The 23649-nt window shown below is 34.9% G+C and overlaps 2 protein-coding genes and 1 long non-coding RNA gene across 3 annotated transcripts; 2 read left to right on the forward strand and 1 right to left on the reverse strand.

Moving 5' to 3' along the window:
* The first annotated feature begins 504 nt into the window (after nt 1-504).
* On the forward strand, nt 505-8220 carry LOC114242157 (uncharacterized). Its single transcript, XM_028173212.2, has 5 exons — nt 505-3137; nt 3232-3354; nt 4486-4632; nt 6249-6470; nt 7341-8220. Exons 1-5 carry the CDS (start codon nt 2676-2678, stop codon nt 7605-7607), a joined length of 1221 nt encoding a protein of 406 aa, XP_028029013.2. The 5' UTR covers nt 505-2675; the 3' UTR covers nt 7608-8220.
* Nucleotides 8221-11251: 3031 nt separating this feature from the next.
* LOC114242113 (uncharacterized) lies at nt 11252-17682 on the reverse strand. The gene is made up of 5 exons (XM_028173146.2): nt 17524-17682; nt 17168-17436; nt 16296-16462; nt 12702-13747; nt 11252-12619 (listed from the first exon to the last, which is right to left on the reverse strand). Exons 2-5 carry the CDS (start codon nt 17326-17328, stop codon nt 12197-12199), a joined length of 1797 nt encoding a protein of 598 aa, XP_028028947.2. The 5' UTR covers nt 17329-17436; nt 17524-17682; the 3' UTR covers nt 11252-12196.
* A 2194-nt stretch (nt 17683-19876) lies between these two features.
* LOC149502370 (uncharacterized) lies at nt 19877-21114 on the forward strand. The gene is made up of 2 exons (XR_016323607.1): nt 19877-20417; nt 20599-21114. It is a non-coding gene; the product is annotated as an uncharacterized LOC149502370 (long non-coding RNA).
* Nucleotides 21115-23649: the final 2535 nt, after the last annotated feature.

A 23649-nucleotide genomic window follows, 5' to 3' on the forward strand; every position in this document is an offset into this window, starting at 1 on the left:
ATCAGTTTATATTTGTATTAAATTATTTTTTCTCATAAATTAAATTATACCTTTTTTATTCCTCACGGGGGCTCCTCGGCCGCTCCCGTTGATTTTATTTCATTCAAGTTCATCCCACGGAAACAGACAAATAATCTTTATTTCATTTCGCTCCATTTCAACAATTTTGGACTAATAACGAATTTAAGATTGGACTGTCTGTCTGGACTTTATAAATTAATTGAGACATTGAGAAAAGACTATAAAAATGGTGAAATTGTCTGAATGAATGAAACTGACTGTTCTGAAATAAAATGTGTGCATTTAGAACAGGTGAAATAGTGTCCAATAGTGATCATTCTGGAAGAACTGGTATACGAACCTGAAGAAATAAAAAATAAACAATTCATACGACTTCGCATTCCTACCAAAAGTTCATAATACAATAACAAATTACCATAGACCTATATAGTATATATAGGTATATATATTGGTTTCATACTTCAGTATAAATTACATAGTTTAAGTATTATTGACAAAGAATGACGGAACGTGTGGAATTTATAGCTCGTAGTCTAAGATTTATTTAAGGCTTAAAGGTCTCGTTACCAGACCATTAAAAAATTCAAGATTTTTTTTAAAATGTTTTTATTTACTGCTTAAGTGTGTGGACGAGCTCACAGCCCACCTGGTGTTAAATGGTTTTTGGAGCCCAAAGACATCTACGACGTAAATACGCCACCCAACTTGAAATATAAGTTCTAAGATCTCAAGTATAGTTACAACTACTGCCCCACCCTTCAAACCAAAACGCATTACTGTTTCACGGTAGAAAATAGGCAGGGTGGTGGTACCTACTTGCGTGCACTCACAAGAGGTTCTACCACAAATGGAGATCCCATCACCAATTTACAAGCTTTACTATATTTACGTGGCATCTAGGTACAGCTCGACCAAGCTAAGTTTGCACCTCGCATTGATTACATCACACTGCCGCTTAGGTACGGTCTGAAAAAAGGACTCGCTATGACTTTAAAAATGTAAACAAATGTTTGTTAGATTTTACTTTGCATTTATTGTTTTTAATAATATATTATACATAGGTACATTAGAATATAGCGATATCGGGTTTTTGTATTAAGAACACCCGGGCATTCTTGCACTTTTTAAATTTGTATCCCAATTGCTCAGTAATAATTTTCCTTTATGTTTCTTTATCAGGATTATGTTTCTCCCTTCACTGTGTATCACCTTTCCTTTTATTTTGTTGCCCACAACAATCCTCTCGAAGTAAAAAATAATGAACGTCAAGCGTTCAGTAACAACAGTTCAACAAAAACTTAACAAAAATAGTCCAATAATATAACTAAACTTCAACAAAAAACCTAACAAGAACAGTTCAAAATTTTAAAATTCAACGTATAGGGAGACCAAAACTCGTATGATGCGTGTCGGCGACAAAGATGCTAACCGTACTAACGCGACAGGGCGATCGCGGGAAGGTGAGCGGGGAAGCGGGCGGACCACCGCATTCCAGCGAAGTGCAAACTTAGCTTGGTCGAGTTGTAGATATCCACTAAATACCTAATTTATTAATTTGTGATATTAATCTATGCTATAAACTTCTTGGCGGGAACGCGAGGAGTGAAGTTGTGTGATTTTTTTATTTTGTCTATTTAGTGTTTCTTCAGGTGTAAATGTGTAATGCGGCGGTTTATTAACTGTTTAGTATCTGTGAAAGTGCACAAATGTGGGAAAATGAAACAAAGCCGCTAAACGTAACTTCTCGGGATCCTCCAAAAAGTCAACTGAAAAAGTCTCAGTAAATGACTGTAGGTGTTTCTACTATATTTATGTATATTAGTTCATATTATTTATTAATTTACATTGCACACCTACTCAATATTTAATATATTATATCATATTTAATTACGTATTCTATAACACACTCTCATACAGTACATAAATACGCCAAACAATCATACATTCACAACACTACTCAAAATTATATTATTTACACAAGCATAGTCGGGCGCAACCGCTAGTATGCGGCAAAGACCCCGACTATGTATAGCTGCGTACGTACTGGTCGTCGCCTGCGCCAAGACTCGGCCGCCGCTCGCGGCCAGTCGGGTTCTTCGCTAGAAGTAATAGTGTTCTGTGGTCGGGTTTGATCAACGCTACGCTAACACTGTGTCACTCCTCGACATACGCGTACTCTTTTGCTTCGTTACGATTTATTGCTTTTGTCTATTTTGTATTATTGTGTTTGAGCTTGCTACCGCTTTATCTGTGCCTTCTGTACTCCGTAATTTCTCCTTCTAAATATCGCTATACTATCTGTGATTGGAAATAAACTGTCCATCCAATTACGGACTCGTTATTGTGCCGCCCGGCACTGGTGACCTTACCACCACCACCAACGACAACCAAAATGACCACCATTTTACTGAGATTATATTTCATTTCGTTTTCATTTCATTTCATACCATGTTTCATATTAAACAACTTAATTTCATTTCATAATATCATTCTTCATATAAAAAAGATTTCATTAAAATTATTTAATAAAAGACTTGACCTAAAGGTCTTAGTTACCAGGTCATAAAATCCCTAAAAATTGGTTGTACGAGAGAATAGAGATAGGTAGAAAGATAGAAAAAATAGTTTCCAGTTTCCAAAGTTTTCTGGTAAATATGGATAAAAACACAAACTTAATCAATCAGATTCATAAGTGCTTGTTACCAAAACTTTCTAAAGGAATAGATGAAACAGAAAATCCCATTGAATATGAAATTAGACTTAAAAATCTAAGAGACAATCTGGATAAACTAAATATTTTATTGAATGATATAGATCTCAGAGAATGTCCTGTTAGCTCTACAATATTGAGTAATATCATAATATTATATGAAGAAATAAAAAGTACTGGTAATTGGAATACTGAAGAATGCAAGGAGTATATAAAGCCTTTAGATAAATCTTTTGAAATTTTATATGGTTTCCCATTAAATCAAATCTTGTACATAAATATTTTTGATAAGAAAGATATTTTCAATGTATGCATTAAAATTCTACATGAGAAAATAACTGTAGACAGTCTAAAGAAGTATCCAAGCCTTGTAGAAGTTTATTCTTCATTAGTAGAAAAAGTAAAGGTAAGTAAATCAATACAAAAATCTCTTTATTGTATTTGTTTTATTGAGTATGCCAATGAAGATATAAATGTAAATTAAAGTATTCAAATTTTAGGAATATGATGTTGATGTTAATCCGAGTACAGTATTACCATTATCTTTAATATTAATGGATGATTATTTAGAAAGTAATAAACTGAAGGGATTACAGTGCTGTTCAGCAACATTGAGGTGTTTGGTAAGTATATTATAATCAGTTTGCTGTAATTATATAATGTAATGTAAAATCTTCTACATGTCACTTTTTTTTTTTTTTTTTTTTTTTTTTTCCTACCTAAGCTGAGAGCCTTGAGAGGCTATATCAGCGTAACCCTAACTTTAGTAGGTGAGCTCACGGGGCTCAAACCTGACGATGTTGCTAACACGAACCCTAGCAAGAGTCGTGCTTCGCAGAATCTACCACCGGATCGGAAACGCGACCCACTGAGAAGATCCGGCGAGAAACTCAGTGGGCTGTGTCTGGGAGTTAATTTACTCGTCGAGCCCTTCGTCGCAAGCGACGGGTTCGACGAGAACGGTGACCGGTGCTTGAATTACCTAAAAGCACCGTTAGTGGATCGGGCGGATCCGAGATGACGTGTTTTGGGCGACGTCGACTGCTTTCCATTCTGTCCGCAGGATCGGGAATGAACATGTCACAAGATCTCTTAGTAGGATATTGCTTTTTAGACAAAATATATTCAATACAATTCCTGTATCAGCAATATTCATAAAAGTAATTTAACGACAGCTTAATTCTGGCTATATATCCATATAGTATATACTAATGTACTGAGATCATTTACTTTATGCAAGAATTCATGGGAAATTTGCTACAGAATAACGGAAATTATGCCACTATAATTACCAAGTTGAATTTAATAAATAAGATTTTCATTACCTTACTATAACCAAAACTGAAAATTGATAGATTTCATTCTGAGGAGAGAATTAGGGAGATTTAAAAATTGTTATGAACATTTTTTAATTGTTGCTATATGATTAGAAAGCAGTTCCCTAAGGAGGTATGCAGTACATCCAAATTGGTGTCTGAAATGCTCCAAACATTCTGCATCTTATAACTGTTGTTAAATGTAATCTGTAATCTTTATAATGACTTAAAAATATTTATTTTTTACCTGCATATTCTACACATATTAAGAAATCAATTTAAGCAAAACATTAATTTTTTTTAATCCATCACATGGGGTGAATTAAAGTATAATTCGCGTATTGAGGAATAATTATTCAAGCTAAACATGGAGTTTATGTTCAGGAGCTCTATTATTACAATTTCGGCTTCCAGAATATCAGATTTATTTATTTTCAGACAACAGAACATTTTATGCAAGGAAATTATTATGAAGTAATATATTGTAGCCTTAAAAAATTAACAACTGAGAAGAATATTGAAATTACAAAACTCGTCTTTGAATGCCTCTTACAATTACTACAAGTTCTGCCTTCTGACCCACAGGTACCTTTTTTCAAATATTTTTCTAACATAAATAAGGAAAGAGAACATTAGTGAAGATCAAATTTTGATTGATTTGATTTGATTTGATTTGAAATGGATTAGGAACCTAAAATAAAAGGAATATAATATTACTAATAATATGTTGTTTTGGTACAAGCATATTATTTCGTTCAAAACGATTTTATAATTATTTCAATTATGATTGAGTATTTAGTATCAATATTTATCTCGATTTAAATTCACTTTCTTGTTTATTAACATTCAAAATGGAGTTATACTATAATTAGATTTGGCTGTATGGTCTGTGACTTAGAATAACACTACCCAATTGTCATGGATATCTTAAAATATGATTTAGATTAGGTTAAGTTATGAAGAAGGGGCCAGGGTGGCGGATCTCGCCTAACCCCTGGCCCTCTAAGTGCTTCGGGTTCTCCTCACATGTTGGTCTGGAGCCCGGCGAGAGGGTCTAAGAAGACTACGTGCAAGCTGCTCTGCACGCGTTTTACGCAAGAGCATCCGGTTGATGAAAGGCCGGGTATCCTCGACCAACGCTGGTTCTGACCCAGCGGGGTATTCCGTAGGTTAACCCACTCCAACCGGCGCCGTCTAGGCGGGCTTCGGATAGCCTGCCGACCGAGAAGGCTGGTGGTCGTAGCGCCGATACCCGCCGGTCCGGCGTCCCGATGGGGAGGATGATGGGAGAGATGTGCCCAGCACTAAACGCTTCGCTTTCCCTTCTTTGCCTTTTTATGAGTTCTGTCTCATGCGAGGTTCAGATGTGGATATTGAGCGACAGGAGGTTTTAGTCAATTCGACTCTGACATTAGCTCGACAAGAAAAAGTACTGTAAAATATAATAAAATTATCTAGTACTGTGGAGAGTAGTGATGAGTCTCCATTTTTACCCTACAAGGGACTATTGCAGTTACTCTATGGCTGGTACAGCCGGTCCTTAAGAATCGGAGGAAGTCTGGCGATTTCCTCATTACAAAAAAAAAGTTTATGAAGGAATTGGTCAACGACTATCGTTGGTCGAGGTCCTTGGGGTGGCGCTGCGAGTCTGGTTGTAGTGTTGACCGCGGGAACCCCCCCTACTCCGATCGGGTTCTGCCCCGGATGGAGACCCGACGTCGGGTGTGAGAATGCAGGGGAGTCGTTTGGTACGGTAAGGCCCTAAAAATATCCTTAGGCCCGCGGTCTGCTCCCAACATCTGCAGATCGTCAAGCCCCACATACCCCGCGTGTCCTTTAGGCGCGGGTCCTCGTAGGAGGTTCGGCCCTCGTCCCGAAAAAAAGAAAAAATGTTATAAAGGAATTGTACCAGTGTATGCAGTACCAGCCGACTTTTACTGGTGCATACACTAAGCCCGCACGGGCAGTTTACATATCTACCAGTGCGGGTTGGATGGTACTGCCTATTTCTGCCGCAAAGCAGACATGTGTTCCATGTCGATGGACGGGTTAGCCATTGAGACTTCGTCTCAAGGCGGGTGGGTGACGCTATTTACGTTGTGACGTCTATTGGCTCCAGTAGCCATTTAACATTAAGTGGGCCGTGAGCCCGTTCTCCCAGCTACGCAATAATAATGAAATTAAATAACATTTTATTTCAGTATCTGAAACTAGAAGACGTGTATGCAGTAATTTTAGATGAATTGTATATAACATCGAATCTCTATAGGAAAGCGGAATGCTTTAAGTTTACCAAATGCATTATACAGATGCATGGTGTGAATTGTGTTAGTAGAAAGATGTTTTTGTCTATCATAATAGATAACCTTGATGCTTGTACTAATGATGCTGTTGCCGATATATTACTGTCGGAGACTTTGGAGGTAAGGAAAATATTTGTTGGCAATTGTAATTTAATTTGATAAGTATTTTAATTGATTTTTCTATTACACTCAGGCTGGTAGGCAATCATTAACGTTTAAAGTAAAAAAAAACTTACTATATAGGCTATAACCCACATTGTTAGAAGTACAACCCAACTTCTTCCGTTCGAACCATTTCTAGCTCTCTTACAGTAGCAACGATTGGGATCTCTGGGTTTACCCACGAAGTATTTTTCTCGTTTACTCTGTCGATTAATAACTTCCAAATATTCTAAATCGCAAATAAACTTTATAATCCCTTTTTTTAATAGAAAATTACATGCGCGTTCTGTCCAAGAATTTATATTGTATACATATGTATTCTATCGATATATGAAGATAATGGTCTTACGAATCGCAGACTTAAAACTGATAATGGCATCTACATTGAGAAGTATGAGAAACCACACACCAGGCGATTTTGTTTCTATTCCTCAAAACGGTAGAACATTTTCATGGTACTCTTTGACATTCGAATTTATTGTATTTTTTGTGTAGGTATATTTTGCCTGAGTTGTTTTTTTCGTTGTATGATATGTATAGTGGAATCGAATATAATATAATTAGTATCTACTAGTTCTATAATGAAGCTAAATTCTTATTTCAAAGTACGACATACGTGTAAGAACTAAATGGAAAGATCCCTCTTACCTGATCACGACCTTGTCTTTTTTGTTCGGCTATTGGTCAGAAGATCCCCGGCTACTTTGACCTCTTTCTCATCAGTTTCTCTTGTCTATGTTTTCAGTCATCGATACCGATGAATCGAAAAGGATTTTCAGGTCCGCCATCATCAGACTATAGTTATATTCGTCATTAATTTCTTTTCAGTGTCTCGAGACTTGGATACGGTATTGTTGGTGCATTTGGAAATTATCATCAGACCACAAAGTGCTCTCTATTCTATTCAAAGTTTTATATACATGTAAAGAAAAGGGTTTGTTGTCAAAAATTCAAAACCTAATACAGACTTTGATTTCTTTGTGTAATGTTGAATACCAGAAAAAGATTCGGAACAGTCTTGAGATATCTCCAGAAATGACAAACCCCGACTTTATTGAAGCCGTTCAATCAATTAAAAATAATATTGTTGTATAAAAAAATTTCATTAAAAGCTATGGTATAACAACTCGCTAATCAGTGGTCGTATTTTGTACCCGTACGGTTAGGTACAAGGTTCCTGTACCACTTATATCTGCGCGAAGCAATTGCGTTTCAGCTTAGTGTGGGATAAGCGGGATAACCGTTGCTCTACAAGTGGAGAAATCAAACTACTTCTCAAGGTGGATGGCGGCTCTCATGATATCGTCAAAGCTGTTCGGTGACCACTCAATACCAGACTGGTAACTTAGCTGCTCATCTGCAATAATTTAAAAAGAAAATGAAGAATGCAGAATGTTAAATCGATCATAATGTTGAATTTCCATCGAGAATACTCAAAATATCATTCACCACGGAAATGTGGAATCTACAATCACAAGAAAATGTAGAAGAAAATTAATCCTAAGTTATTGACATGTGAGAAAAGTGGTCGAATACTGAGGAAGACATACTGCTTGTCAATGAATGAATTAATTTTGTTTATTTATTTTTTATTATTTGAAATTTATTGTACAAGAAACAACCCAGCATAAATGTGAGTAATTTGTTCCTGCAGACGAAAGTCAGAGTAAAATAAAATAGCTTTCAGAAGAAGGAAAGTTATAATAAACATGAAGTTTTAATTTATATATGAGCATTTCTCAAAATTATTGCACAATAGACTTTTGCCTCTGTCCCATTTTTTTAATATTTTGTTCCGGCTAATATATTAGTTCATTACTACTTTTTATAAATTGTGTAAGCAGTATAACTACTCTACTTATTAGAAAGGAAAAAAACAGATATAAATACAATGAGATTTTTTCATTAAAAATATATATCATAAATCAGCTTCAACCAGTTGTATGAAAAGTGCAGTGTCCCAATCTCAATATCTTACCAAACCATCGATCTTTAGTTGAATGGACATGGGCATTGTATAAATAAAAAATATTATTTATTTATAGCCATAAGTCACAATTCATCCTAAAACATCCTTTTTAGCATTACTTTATAATTAAATTTCTAATTAATGATTTTAACTTGTCCCGTAAAAAGTTCCACCTAGAAATTCCAGTTTTTGTTACCATAATTCTGAAGAAATATGAGAATCGATTAATGCAATTATATTTTAGAATAATGGTAGCATTAGCCGGCTTGGCATCCGTCTTGTTTTAATTTCGACTAGTTCTTTCTGGTGCCGGTACGAACGGTAAAAGTCAATATTTAAGCTAGCGGTCAAAAAAAAATTCCACCTTTGTTACTCATAAAACATAGATAAGTGCAGATTTTATTGTTATTTCACTTAACCTACTATTAAAGCTCCCATTCTTGATTTCGTTAATCAAATCGAAATAAGAGTAATCGTGTGTGTTGCATGTGTTTACAAATAAAATGACATGTTGTTCTTGATTTGTTACTTCTTTTTTTGTTACTTTTGTGTGGTAACGTATAAATGGAAAAGAGAGTAACAAAATAGGAAATCATTAGGCTGAGTATATATAATATATTATTATTATTATTTAACTTTCTGTTTAAAATAATTTTATAATAATTATTGCAATTACAACGGCGTCAATTTCTTGGTTTTTTTGTTGTACTATTACAGATTTGTACTATGAAATAGATTGGGAGTTTTTTGTTAGTATTTTTCTATCAGTTTGATTAGTTTATTTAAAAACAAATGCGGCTTTTAAATATCTGCTTGTTTTAATCTAAAAGTGCGATCATAGTAAAGAGAGAACTACTGCATGATATTCCTTCTGATGTGGTTGGCTAAATTTCAAAATATCTGTTGTTCTGGCTAACGTAAAAAAAGGGTTCTTTTACTCAACTCAGTGGGCTGTGTCTATGGGGTTAATTCGCTCGTCGAGCCCTTCGTCGCAAGCGACGGGTTCGACTCTAACCTCTGCTGAAAAAATGAGGCGCTACCGCGAAAGACTTAAAGAAAATCCACAAAAGATGGAGGAGCAGCGAATACGAAACATAGAAAGGATAAAATCTAAATATTTATATAAATCAGTAAGTGAGATGTCAAAAGACGAAAAAAATAAACAAAGACAAAAGTGGCGTGCCTGTGTTTACACCTTGGCCTATCATGGCCTTTTTCTTCGACACATTTTATTAAGGCACCGATATGTTATTCCAGATTCGTCTAATAATCCGCTGCATTTTGTATCAAGTATGAACGCTGTAGAAATAAAAATATTATTACGTTGTCCATTTTTCTGGTGCCAAAGATGTGATTATGATTTATACGATCACTATCCAGCCGATGAATGTGATTATTGCTATTAAAGGTTTTTACTGAATTAGAAACCGTTAGGCCTCCTTTTCATTATGATTAAAAAAGAACTGAAACGATATTTTTGTTACCTACTCGTAAATGTTCCTAAATATTTGAATAGGGTATTTTTTAAACGAAAAATGTTTAAATGTCCTTTGACAGCAGTTCATACTATAATCTACATATATAAATATAATTATAATTATTTTTAACACGGGTCAAAGTTTATTATAATTTGAACTACTTCGAAAACTAGCCTTATAAAATCCTAGTTTGTTACCAATATTCCATTTTTGTTACTGTCCCATAAAAGCGGACACGTATTTCTTTTCAAAATTTTTATTTATTATCTTAAAACATGCAATTTTTTTTAAAAAAGCAAAAGAAGTGTATTGTTATTTCATTTATGAACGTATTTAAAAATAAAACAACATCAAAACTTCTTTACTGTGATTTTAAAACAAAGTTGTGGGCAAATGGTAACGTAAAGGATATATTACAACTTATATATGTAACATTTTGCTGTAAATGTTAATAGTTTTTTTATAGACACGTAAAATGATGGTTATGTCACCCTATTGAAATGCATAAAAGTTGACGAAATTGATTTGGTGTTTTAATTAACGTAATTGATAGACGGTAACAAAATAAGAATATTTCTCCGCGCTTGGTATATTTCTACACATTTCTCTACTTTATTACATATTAAACCTCAGAACAAACCTCATATTCAAAATCTATAGACACCTATCTACAAATGAAAACAAAAAAAAAGCTTTAGTTTAACATTTTTATTTTAGTACATTATTTTATTGGTGGTGCATTTATTTTGAGAAATGCTCATATACATATACCATATTATAATATATTTTGAAAAATCAGTACCCGCCTGGGGGGTTCGAACACCGTTGCATCGCTAGATACGAATGCACCGGAACATCTTATCCTTTAGGCTACGACGACTTCAAAATGCACTTTTAAAATATTAATTTATAATTATAGAACCCATCTTTAGTGTCATGCTACAGGGTATCGGGTTGCATGTGTTCCGTCACTCTTGTTTGTCGCATTTTTTCAGTTGTATGAATATAGCTTTTCTATAGTAAAACTTCATTAGTTGTATAAAGTTATGTTTTATTGATAAAATATAAAAAATATGTTTTATTGATAAAATATAACAAGTGAATATACTCGTATTATACAAAACTTTTACATCTCTGATATCACAAAGGTTTAAAGTCTATGACTGTATTGTCATTTTTACCTATCAACTTAAACTTAATATAATCAATTAATATTATTATTATTATTATTATTATTATTTTATGATATGGTTCCATTTGGCATGTCGGTAACGTCTTGAGCGCAAACACGGTTTTTAAGTATTTACAGATAAGTACTATAATAACATAAATGCTTTTATAAAAAAAGGTGCACATGAAAGAAGTGAAACTTCTTTTCGGTGTGTAGCATTGTTTCATTTTTCAAACTTAAATCAAATTTCTCTTGTAACAGGGAAGGCTTTGTATAAGAGAAACGACCTAGCTCGCTTTGCCCTTTCCCTCTCTCCACAGTCGAGTGGTTCGCGAGACGCTGTCTACTTTCTCACTCTCGCCCTTCTTAAATTGTATCTTTTTTCTAGCCGTAACGAATCTGTCGCGAGTTATATTTTAATGAAGTTTCACTTCAGAAAAATAAATAACATTAGTTTGAAAAGAAGTTGTTGCCGGTATTCGATGATTATCGAACGAGTCCTTAGGTTTTACTTAATAATATTTTTGTGATAATTTAAAATACCGCTCTGTAAATATTTCAGAAACTAAACTGATAACACCGATGCCCTTGCAATGTAATAGTTTATATGACATTCAATAGGTGTTGCTAAACTAAATATAATGATAGTTCACATGTTACTGCCATCTACACGAGCAGTGAGAAACTAATAAGAAGCCATCTAGTGGCCGACGCCCGTAAACAGTGGTTGGTGAAATGCTGTCTACCTATTTTCTCTTCCTAAATTGTATTTTCTCTCTAGCCGTAACGAATCTGTCGCGATTAAATTTTACTCTCAACGCGTCTAAAGAATTTTTACTTCAAAAACAAAAATAATTTTACAATTCACTTCGATAACCTCTATACTTAATTGAGTAACAGATAACAGCATATTTGGGAACTACACAGAATGGCAACGTTTAAGATTTTGTAGTTACGAACTCAAAAAAAATCTCTTGTTTTAACTATTGAGTATATTTAATGATTTGTTTTGTTGGTTTGCTTAAATCACACTACACCGTAGTTTTCAATAACTTTTAACTCATTTTTAAACATGTGCATACAAGATTTCATACGACTCTTGATTTATCATTTTTTCCAAAGTTTCACAAACTTCGTCAATTGAAGGTCTATTATCTCTATTATCTGACAGACATCTCTTAGCTAATTCATAAATGCCCTGTGCCCTGGTCCACCTTTCAACAACCATATCTAAAAGCTGTGTGATATCTTTATTCTCGTTCATTACTTGTTCAACATAATCTTTTATATTTAAATTTCCATTGCTATCCACAACAATTGGCTTCAAGCCTGTAAGCAATTCAAGTAGAACTATACCAAAGCTGTAAACATCCGTTTTTTTTGTTAAAGTCCCTTTTATTGCTTCCGGAGGCATGTAGGCTGATGTCCCCATCATCATACTAGTTACACGTGTAGATTCTAGTTGCTTCGCCAGGCCAAAGTCACAAAGCTGAAAAAATCAACAGAAGATTTGTTTCAATACACCCAGCAATCATTAACAAAAAAATTAACAATAAGTAAAAAAAAATTACCATCGGTTTGCAATCTTTAGTCAATAAAATATTAGCACTTTTCACATCACCATGTATGTAAAAAGTTGTGATAGGGCTGACATCTCCATTTACTTCAATCGGCTTTACAGTGTTATGGACATACTTTAGGCCCTCTGCTGTCCCCGAAATTATCTCGAGTCTCTGGTTTTCGTTCAGTACTTTTGCAGCAATTTTTTCCATTAGAGAACCACCATCTATGTACTTGCAAACTATACATGGCGTCGGTCCATCAATAGAGTATCCAAAAATAGGTACTATGTTTTTATGTCTTAATTGCGATAAAGATTTGACTTCAGCGTTAAATAACTTTATAGCCACATCATGCTTGTAATTAAACTGAAGGTAACACTTTACTTTCTTAACAGCCAACTGTCCATATCTATTGTGAGTACCAACAAAAACTTCACCAAAACCACCTCCTCCTATCTTCCCGGATAGTCCTGTCCGACTTTCATTAAGGTCTTCAGAAAAATTATTAGTAATCGCAGCTAATTGATTATAATCGAATGATATCAAATTTTCATCTTCTAATATTTTTGAATCTATAACACTGCGCATGCTATCATCAGATAAAATTGATATGTTGTTGCTCGATAGTGATCGTCTTGTTTCCTTTAGTTCAGTAGATTGTGTCGTACCGTACGACTGTGAGGAATTAACTGATGTGCCCATCAAAGCAGATATATTTGGCAGTTCTTCTGTTCGTAACGTTGACCTGTATGCTGAATTTCTTTCATAAGATATTACTTGTGCTGTGGTTTTGTGCCCAAATGATTTTGAATCTTTAGGACCGTTACTAATATTGTCATTACTAAAAATTATCAAAGGGTCGGCAGATTTCAGTTGTTTAGTTGTTCTGTTATGTAAATCTGGATGTTGATTTGTATTTTTAGTATCTAAATTTTGGTTGTCCTTTAAATTAACGTCACTGCCATCTAATGGCATACTCTCTCCATTCAGCATAAATGTTACATTTGTATCTATTTTCGCAGCAGGGCCTTCTAAAGGTCTAGGAGGTAGAGGCTCTGGAAAGTGCACAGAAAATGTTTTTGAAAAAATATGTGTAACATTTCAGGGAAAATTGTACACAAACAACCTAGTTCCATTGGGCTATTTGTAACAAATATAAATGATACGGCTACAGATGTCGCAATGTCGTCAGTGATATTTCCATTCAAATTAGTTAGGAGTCATTCACATTCATTCACGCCCGTACGTCCCGGCCCCTGTAGGTAGCGGCCTCCGGTGAAGGTCAAGGGGCGACCTGAGGGGGTAGAGGCGCGCGCGCTGCCGAGGAGTAAATAGAGCGACCGGTTGGCGGTGAATAACGTCCCGACCCGGCAGGCTGGTTCTGGTCCAGCGGGGTATTCCGGGACACCAGCAGCACCGTCTGGGCGGCCTGACGGGCTGCCGTACCGAGCCGGCCGACGTTTCAGAGCCTTCGATTTGCCTCGAAGGCTCCGTCGGCTGGGCGCTAACAAAATTTTGGAACCCGATCTATATTTATTAATACACTCTCGCTATGAAATTATCCTCATCCCGATGGAAGTTAAAGATCTAATCCTTTAAACCTCCACCTACTTCCTCGCAAGGCTTCCGGTTCAGACGGTATATTTAACCGCGTTGTTAAACTTCGCTCATCGTGATGTTGACATCTACTTTCAATGCCGCTATGACGAACTGTATCTTTCCCGCGGTGTAGAAAGAAGCGGACGTTTCGGCATACATAAACCCGGTAAACCCAAAAATCATCCCACGGTTACCCGATTAGCCACCTCATGTCTCTAAGCAAACTGTATGAGCGTCTGCTCTACAAACGCCTCAGAGACTTCGTCTCATTCAGGGGTATTCTCATCGATGAACAATTCGGATTCCGCGCAAATCACTCATGCGTTTAACAGGTGCACCGCCTCGCGGAGCACATTCTTGTAGGACTTAATCGACCAAAACCGTTATACACGGGAGCCCTTTTCTTCGACGTCGCAAAGGCGTTCAACAAAGTCTAGCACGGTTTGATTTTCAAACTTTTCAACATGGACGTGTCGGACAGTCTCGTGCCCATCATGCGGGATTTCTTGTCGAACCGCTCTTTTCGATATTGAGGGAACCAGATTCTCACTACGATAGCTCACAGCTGGAGTCCCGCAGGACTCCGTCCTCTCGCCGCTCCTATTTAGTTTTTTACCTTATTTGCTGACGAAATGACCGTTTACTACTCGAGTGGAAACATGTCCCTAATCGCGAGGAAACTCCAGAACGCAGCCGTAACTCTCGGTAAATGGTTCCGTAAATGGTGCATAGACATGAACCCAGCAAAAAGCAGAGCGGTGCTCTTTCAAAGGGGAAACTCAACCCGTATTTCCTCCCGCATTAGGAGGAGAAATCTCACACCACCGATCACCCTCTTCGGGTAACCAATACCCTGGGTTAGGAAGGTCAAGTATTTGGGAGTCACCCTGGATGCATCGATGTCATTCCACCCACACATAATAACAGTCCGCGACCGTGCCGCGATTATTCTCGGTCGAATTCATTTATCCTATGATCTGTAAGCGGAGTAAAATGTCCCTTCAGAACAAGGTGACATTTTATAAAACTTGTATAAGGCCTGTCATGACTTACGAAAGTGTGGTGTTCGCTCACGCGGCCCGCACACACATAGACACCTTCCAATCCCTAAAATCCCGCTTTTGCAGGTTAGTCATCGGGATTTCGTGGTTCGTGAGGAACGTTGACTTACACGACGACCTTGGCCTCGAATCAATACGGAAATACATGAAGTCAGCATCGGAACGATACTTCGACAAGGCTATGCGTCATGATAATCGCCTTATCGTTGCCGCCGCTGACTACTCCCCGAATCCTTTACGTAGGAGCCAGTCACTGTCGACGCCCTAGAGACGTCCTTACTTATTCATGAGATCCGATCCGATCCGATAACCTTTGAATTAGACGCCTTCAGCTCTAACATTAGGAGCAGGCTTAGGAACCCCTGTAACCGTACTCGTAGAACTCGACATAGAGTTCGACGTGCAACCTAACCCATGCATCAGCTAGCTGAGTTTCTTGCTGGATCTTCTAAGCGAGTCGCGATTCCGATCCGGTAGTAAATCATTCGCGAAGCAGCTGCTCTTGAGTTGTTGGTCTCCTTTGGAGGCGCTCGGGCAGCTGTTAGCAAATCCCTCCCTCCTGGCTGAGCCTTTGCTCGCTCACCTGCCCTGGTGAAACCGGGCCACCAGTAATCATTCAATCATAAAAAAAAACATATACCTCATGCATGGTTTCATTTTTTATTACATGATGTTATTCCTTTACCTTGAAAGTCAATTGTGAATATTTGTTAAGTAGGTATGTCATTAGAAAAATTGGTACCCGCCTGCGAGATTTGAATAACCGTGCATCGCAAGATATGAATGCATATAGTAAAATATTTTGTAATTAAGCAATGCTTTGGTACACAGGTACTAGGACTTTATCAGAAAATGTTTAATGTAAGCAACTTCTTTATAATCTTTTAGTTATTGTGTATTATTTTCTATGATCAAAATCTCCAATATTAAATTGTATACTTACCACCCAAAATATTGGCAATTTCATCAGCAGCTCTGTATATTTCTGCTTTCACAAGCACATCTAAGAGTGTTGCAACTGTAGGTCTGATCCTACCTGACGTACTCCATTCGTCAAAGAGAATTTCAGAACATGTTCGTTTTGAAATTTTTGCATCATCTTGTATCATCCTAATGAAAAATAGGTTACTGTTTGCTATTGTGAAATTATAGATTATTACTCCCACTTTTCATATGATATGGTAGAAATGATTTTGGTAGGCAGCGGCTTGACTCTGCCCCTGGCATTGCTGAAGTCCATGGGGACAGTAACCACTCAACATCGGGTGGGCCGTGTGCCTACAAGAGTAATAAAAAAATTTTAACGTAAACGCACCTATTACCGCCAGTTTAAGCCAGGTTCAGATTGATAAGTAAAACATAAGCAGTTGTTCAATCACTGGCTTTTTCATTTTGGGGGGCTGTATGTATGTATGAAAATTGTGTTTATATCTCAAAAAAATTTTCAGTTTAATTTTTATCTGATGAAAAGACGGGTGTTCTAACCTGTATTATTGTTTTATCCACTTGTTTTGGTTTGGAAAATGGTGATAATGATAGATAGCACAATTTCATATACACAACTTATTACCACATTTCAGATTTTTTTATTCTTAAACTGATTTTAACTGGTATTGATATGATTATATTTAAGTCTAAACGAACAAATAAACAGATTTCTACATCACATTTTTTATTAATAAAAAGTCTGTTTCTAGATGGAAATGACTTGTTCGTACTCAAAACAAGTACATATTTATTAAGTAAAAAATAACAAAAAGTAGTTTTTTTAATACTATTTGTACAAAATTGTTTTAAATATAATTTTATTTTTACCTCAAATGCTCGCTGTTATACTTCCGATGAAAATGATCACTTTGAGGATTTGTAGGTATCCAAGCCATAACTTTCTGCCACGAATCATTTATCTCCAATATATTAATAATATTATAAAGTGATCCCATTGGTAATTTTCGCAACTCAGTATTTCTTTCCATTTTGTATTATAAATTAAAAAAGAAGATAATTTATGTAAGCGTAGTAATCACTTCACTCTGACTTTGTGAATCACTATTCCCTTGTACTTAGTTTTTCCTTTTCCAGATCTTAAAATAACATTGTAAACAAGTATACATAGATAATACACTTATAATTGACATTTCAAAAAATTTACATGCTTAAAATAAAAATACCGTTTCTTTATTTTTCAATTCTGAGCTAAAATATTTCATTCTTGTAATTTTATATTACTTTATAATTAGGGAGTAATTAATTAAAAACTAAAAATGTTGTGGTGACGTCATGTTTACGACCATAGATTATACACTTAATATACTTGAGAATTTACGACTGTATGAAAATATTATTTTACCTTTCCATGACCTTTCCGCATTGCTGATACTCTGTGGCGAAAATGTCAAAATATGTCATTGTCATTGTAAAATATATATTTTTTTTTGAGTTTATGGCCTGGTATCTAGACTTTTAGACCAAAATCATTACAAAACAAAGGCATCAGGGTTCTCAACTGAGTTTCTCTCCCTAAACTTAGGGAAGAAACAAGTACGATGGGATTTTAAGGGTGTTATATTTTAAGAGGTATTTTTTGACTGCTTTCATTTTTTCCTATTTTTTATTTCTTAATTTATTTTTGATTAAGAAAAATAAAGTTATTAAAATATAGACCCCTAAGTAACACAATTTAGCCAATCATATTTATTTTTTGACTTAGTGGCTAGCGACATCTAGTAAAGCGAATGATTGGTAGAGCGCGCGTCACGTAAAAAGAACGCTGGAAGAAAGTGGAGGGGGTGTGTTTGCGCATGGATACACTCGCGCACGAAAACACTAAGTACTTTTGTTTTATTTTTGAAGTAATCTTTCGCTCGCGGCTTCGTATATTGGTTATAGGTATGTACAGTTTAGTAGTTCTGTACTCTTGTAGCTGTATGTAGTTACATGTTACAGGAGAGCGTAGAAAGATATCATAAGTTTGAAGTTAAATTAGTTTATGAAAGTTAAAGTTTAGGTAAAGTTATAAAAATGATAATTTCTCTTGATGTGAATTGTACGATAGTTAGTGATGCACTCTCTTGACTGTAATTAAATTTCATATTACATTATTTGTTGTCACGCGGCAAAAAGCGGATCGCATCGCGAGTAAGCATGACGTTCTGGTACTGTTGGTGGTCGGCAATCCTTAACTATAATAAAATTGTACGGTGGGAAGATCGTACATGGTAGGTATGTACATTAAAAATAATATATTAGATAGATTTTTATGAAATAAAATTAAAAACGTTTAATTTCTGCGTTTAATGTTTAATCTGAATACGAACAGATAGACAGACAGACGGACGGACAACAAAGTGATCAAAGGGTTCCGTTTTTTTTCCTATTGAGGTACGGAACCCTAAAAATTAAATGAGACTCGGATGATTTTGTTGCCACTGTGGTCCGTTTCATGAATTATTTCAAATTATCAACTGCATTATTATCAGCCTCTTTCTTCATAAAACAATATACGTCATAAATAATTTTTCTCACTTTTCTATCTAAAACCATTTTGTAATTAAAACTTATGTGCCCGATAGTATTTTGAGAACGAACCTAACGTGAACCTAGCGCGGAAAGCAAAGGTCGACTGACGAACCAATAGCACACCGGCAAGCATGCGGCAGGTGACCCGCCCGCCCCGCGCCGCATCTCATACCACCAAATACATCGATAAATAGCCTACTGCGCAGCTTGACCGCCAGCGTTCTTTTTAAGTGACGCGTACTCTATGATTGATTGTTTACTCTTCTGGTAGGAATCCAGAGGAAGGAGAGGAATCCATAATTTGCGTAGTCACTGGTGGTAGGACCTCTTGTGAGTCCGCACGGGTAGGTACCACCGCCCCGCCTATTTCTGCCGTGAAGCAGTAATGCGTTTCGGTTTGAAGGGTGGGGCAGCCGTTGTAACTATACTGAGACCTTAGAACTTATATCTCAAGGTGTGCGGCGCATTTACGTTGTAGATGTCTATGGGTTCCAGTAACCACTTAACACCAGGTGGGCTGTGAGCTCGTCCACATATCTAGGCAATAAAAAAAAAATTCTTCGTCTTGCTTTCATTACAATAGATTGATAAGTAAATTGTATAATTAAATATATTTTTGATATATTCATGGACAGTTCACACAACGTCCTCTGGTCCCAAGCTAAGCGTAATTGTTGTGTTATGGGTGCCAGATTACAGATATACTACATACTTTTTTATAAATATACGTACTATGATACATAGAAAACACCCAGACGCAGTACAGATATCTGTGGTAATCAAACAAATAGTTTTCCTGTGCGGGGATCGAACCCGCGACCTCGAAATGGCAGCCGGTGTTACTACCGACACGCCACGAGGCCCGTCAGATGAGTAATAATAATTGACAAAAATGTAACGGAATATTATTTACCAATTATTCTCTTTGTCAAAATACGATCTCATAAATTACATTTTTAAATATATCTAAAAAAGAATGTGAAATCAAACGAACAAAATAATATTAACGGATTTAAAATAAACAAAGAAACATATAAACAGCAAATATCAACAAGTATACATTGACAACGCTTGAATGACGCTAATCCTGAATGTCTTGTTAGCTGTCAAGTATTGTTTTTTACAAAGCAAAGTTGTCGAAGGCAGTGCAGTGCTCCGTAAACGTGACGTCATTTGGCGCCTACGTCTATTTAGAATAAAACGAAATTCATAACCAAATTTATTAACGAAAACTATCGAATTTCCTAAAAATAAATTATATGGGTCTGTTTATTTTGAATCTAGTATCAATGGGGTTGGCCGGTTAAAGCTTTTCTCAGATGTCGCCAGCGTAGCTTGTTCCCTTGTCACAGAGAGCCGCCATTTTGTGTGTTTTGCGTTCGTGATATTTCGGCATTTTGTGACTTTGATACGGTTCTTATTACTTTCTAAGTAGTGCTAAACAGTTTTACAACATGTATTCCAACTGGATAGTTAAAGAATTAAAGGAGGAGTTGAGAAAACGTGTTGCATCTTTACGAAGAAAAAAAGTGGATTTTGTCGAAAGGTACAATGTTGATGTTTTATTTTAACTTAGAAAACTTCTCTCAAACTGTTTCCGGTAGCTATTATAATAATAATATTAAATTGTGTACCTTAGGAACTTTATTCCTTGTAGCATGTGCAAAAAGAATTGCTCATATTACACACATTACCTACCAACTAATGTATTATTTTACTTTTTTCAGATTAGAGCTATATGACTAAAATTTTAATTTTGAAACAAAATGAAAAAAATGCTCTAGCAAAATATGCTAATATATATGATTTGCTAGTGGAGCCATGTTTCATTTTCATTAGCCAAGAGCGCCCATATCTTGCTGCATCTCCTGATGGTGATTTGGGCGAAGAAGCTATAATTGAAGTGAAATGTCCATACGCTAGCAGAAAACATGAAATAAATATAACAACGGTGCCTTACTTAGAACAATGTAACGGGATATTGTCTCTAAAAAAACCTGCCCATATTATTATCAAATCCAAGGACAGTTATACTACTCAGGAAAAACATATTGCAACTTGGTCATTTAGACCTACAAGGACATCAAAGTGATTTATGTTGAAAAAGACAATAATTTTATAAATAATATGTTAAATAAATTAGATATCTTTTATGAAAATATTTTCAAAGAAGCATTGTATGAAAAATATCTGTATTATAACTATACACACTTGTCGAAATAAAAAATCAGGAATATTTTTAATTATTTTTATTGACAATACCTTCTCTAATATTACATAACTTCTCTACTTTTTGTTTCTTCAGAAACTAGTTTCATATTCCATGAAATATAGATGGTACAGCACCTTTCTTCACATATTTATGTTAATGTTTGACACCTACAACACAAAGAATAACATTTAAATATACTATCACAAGGAAACCTGACCATAGTTTCAAAATATTTGTTATTGCAATGGATGCAGCGATTTAGATAGAACTTTCAATAGTAACAGCTGATAATGAACAACAGCTCATGAGGAATGTGTTTCCTCCAGTCTGATTTTGTGTTTGTTAAAAGTTTCCTTACAGCATAAATCTACTTGCAAAATATGTTAGCAACTAATAGTGTGCCTAACTAATTATTATTGGATTGTTTTAATAAGAGAACAAAGATGTGTGCTACACCTAGTCATGCATTATAAATATTTGATAGAAAGAAGCATACCTGTGTATTTACTAATGTTTTCACAGTCAGATTCCACAAAGTGTTTACGACATAGCCTCGAACTTTTTGTGGGAGTACTTTTTTCGCGTCAAATGGCCTTTAACCACAGTCTTCCAATTTTCTTGTCCTTCGGGAATTAATGTACTCAAATTTCTGAGCATATTAACACAAAACAAGGCGTCATTGTGCTTAAAATAATTTTTAATCAAAAACTCCAATACAAATATTGAATGTTATGGGAACAATGCACACCAGCGCCACTTTGACAGTTGCCAACCCCATTAAGATAATAATATGAGTATTTAAAAAAAAAAAAATATTGTCAATTGCAGAGGTGAATGAAGTTAGCCCCTCAAAAAAATTTTTTTTTCTTATTTTATACTTATTTTCTATTAATTCGTTTGTTCATCATTTGTTTATGATTGTTCACTGTTAATAATTGTTTGTTCCGCATTTATTTGTTTAAAAAAAAATATTTAAAAATATACCTACAAGTTAGCCCCTCTAATGCAATTTTTAATATTTTTTCATCCTTAATGACTCGTAAATATTCATTTTCGATTGTTCTTATATAAAACACGTTTGTTCTCTTTCGAAATTACTCGTTTTTTGTTTAATTTACTATTTTTATTAGTTGAATAAATGTATGCAAAATATGTGTACTGCGCATGCGTCAACTATAATGCCTAAACTTTCTACGCGGTGTTAATCGTGAAAAAAAAAAATATATAAATCCTGAAGGAGCAATTAATTGGTATACAGTTTAATTAAAAAAATTAAAAAATAAATAAATGAAATAATGTGCATTGGCTTTAAGTTAGACCAAATACATTTTTTCCATCCTCTTACCTATCGTATTAAAATGTTATTGTACTAATGTTAGGAATATAATTTCGACTGTGTAAAAAAGTTATTATATAGTATACCTATATTATCTCTTGAAAGATAAGTAATGAACATATTTACTTATTTGTTTATATTACCTATGTGAACTCCCTATCTTTTTTATACCTTCATAACGATAAGTAGGAGGATGGAAAAAATGTATTTGGTCTAACTTAACGCCAATGCACATTATTTCATTTATTTATTTTTTAATTTTTTTAATTAAACTGTATACCAATTAATTGCTCCTTCAGGATTTATATTTGCTTTTTTTTTCACGATTAAAACCGCGTAGAAAGTTTAGGCATTATAGTTGACGCATGCGCAGTACACATATTTTGCATACATTTATTCAACTAATAAAAATAGTAAATTAAACAAAAAACGAGTAATTTCGAAAGAGAACAAACGTGTTTTATATAAGAACAATCGAAAATGAATATTTACGAGTCATTAAGGATGAAAAAATATTAAAAATTGCATTAGAGGGGCTAACTTGTAGGTATATTTTTAAATATTTTTTTTAAATAAATAACTGCAGCACAAACAATTATTAACAGTGAACAATCATGAACAAATGATGAACAAACGAATTAATAGAAAATAAGTATAAAATAGGAAAAAAAATTTTTTTTGAGGGGCTAACTTCATTCTCCTCAATTGCAGTAGGTACCTATATAGGTAGTGTACGGTACATTTGATTCAAATACATATTTATGTCGTTTAATTAGTCAGCAAAGGAAACAAAGCGGAGCGACCTATAAATCTGGATTGTAACAGCAAAGGGAAAATCTTTCACGAAGTAGTTGGATTTACTCGTTAGACTGAATTTATAAATGTTGATACTCGTAACTACTTTAAAGGTCTATGCTCGTAACTTAACTTGAAATCATCGTTATCAAAATTCAAGCATCTGTCAAATATTTTGGTTTTCTATAAAAGCTACCGCCAGAAATCTTTGGTTAGAAAATGCTAAAGTGAAAAGTTACGTTCCAAAATCTTGCTTTAATAAGTAATCATTATTGGTATTGGGTATATGGGTGTATAACCCAAAACACTAAATTGACTAGACCAAAAAACTGAATATTTCGCAGTTACTAGTTACTAGAATACTAGGAATCAAAAGACTGACAAAGAAGAAAGGATTAATGATCTGTGGATTGGTGGTATTGATTTTGATTTCCA

Source organism: Bombyx mandarina, chromosome 09 (genome assembly GCF_030267445.1).
Source record: "Bombyx mandarina strain Sakado chromosome 09, ASM3026744v2".
Lineage (NCBI taxonomy): Eukaryota > Metazoa > Arthropoda > Insecta > Lepidoptera > Bombycidae > Bombyx > Bombyx mandarina.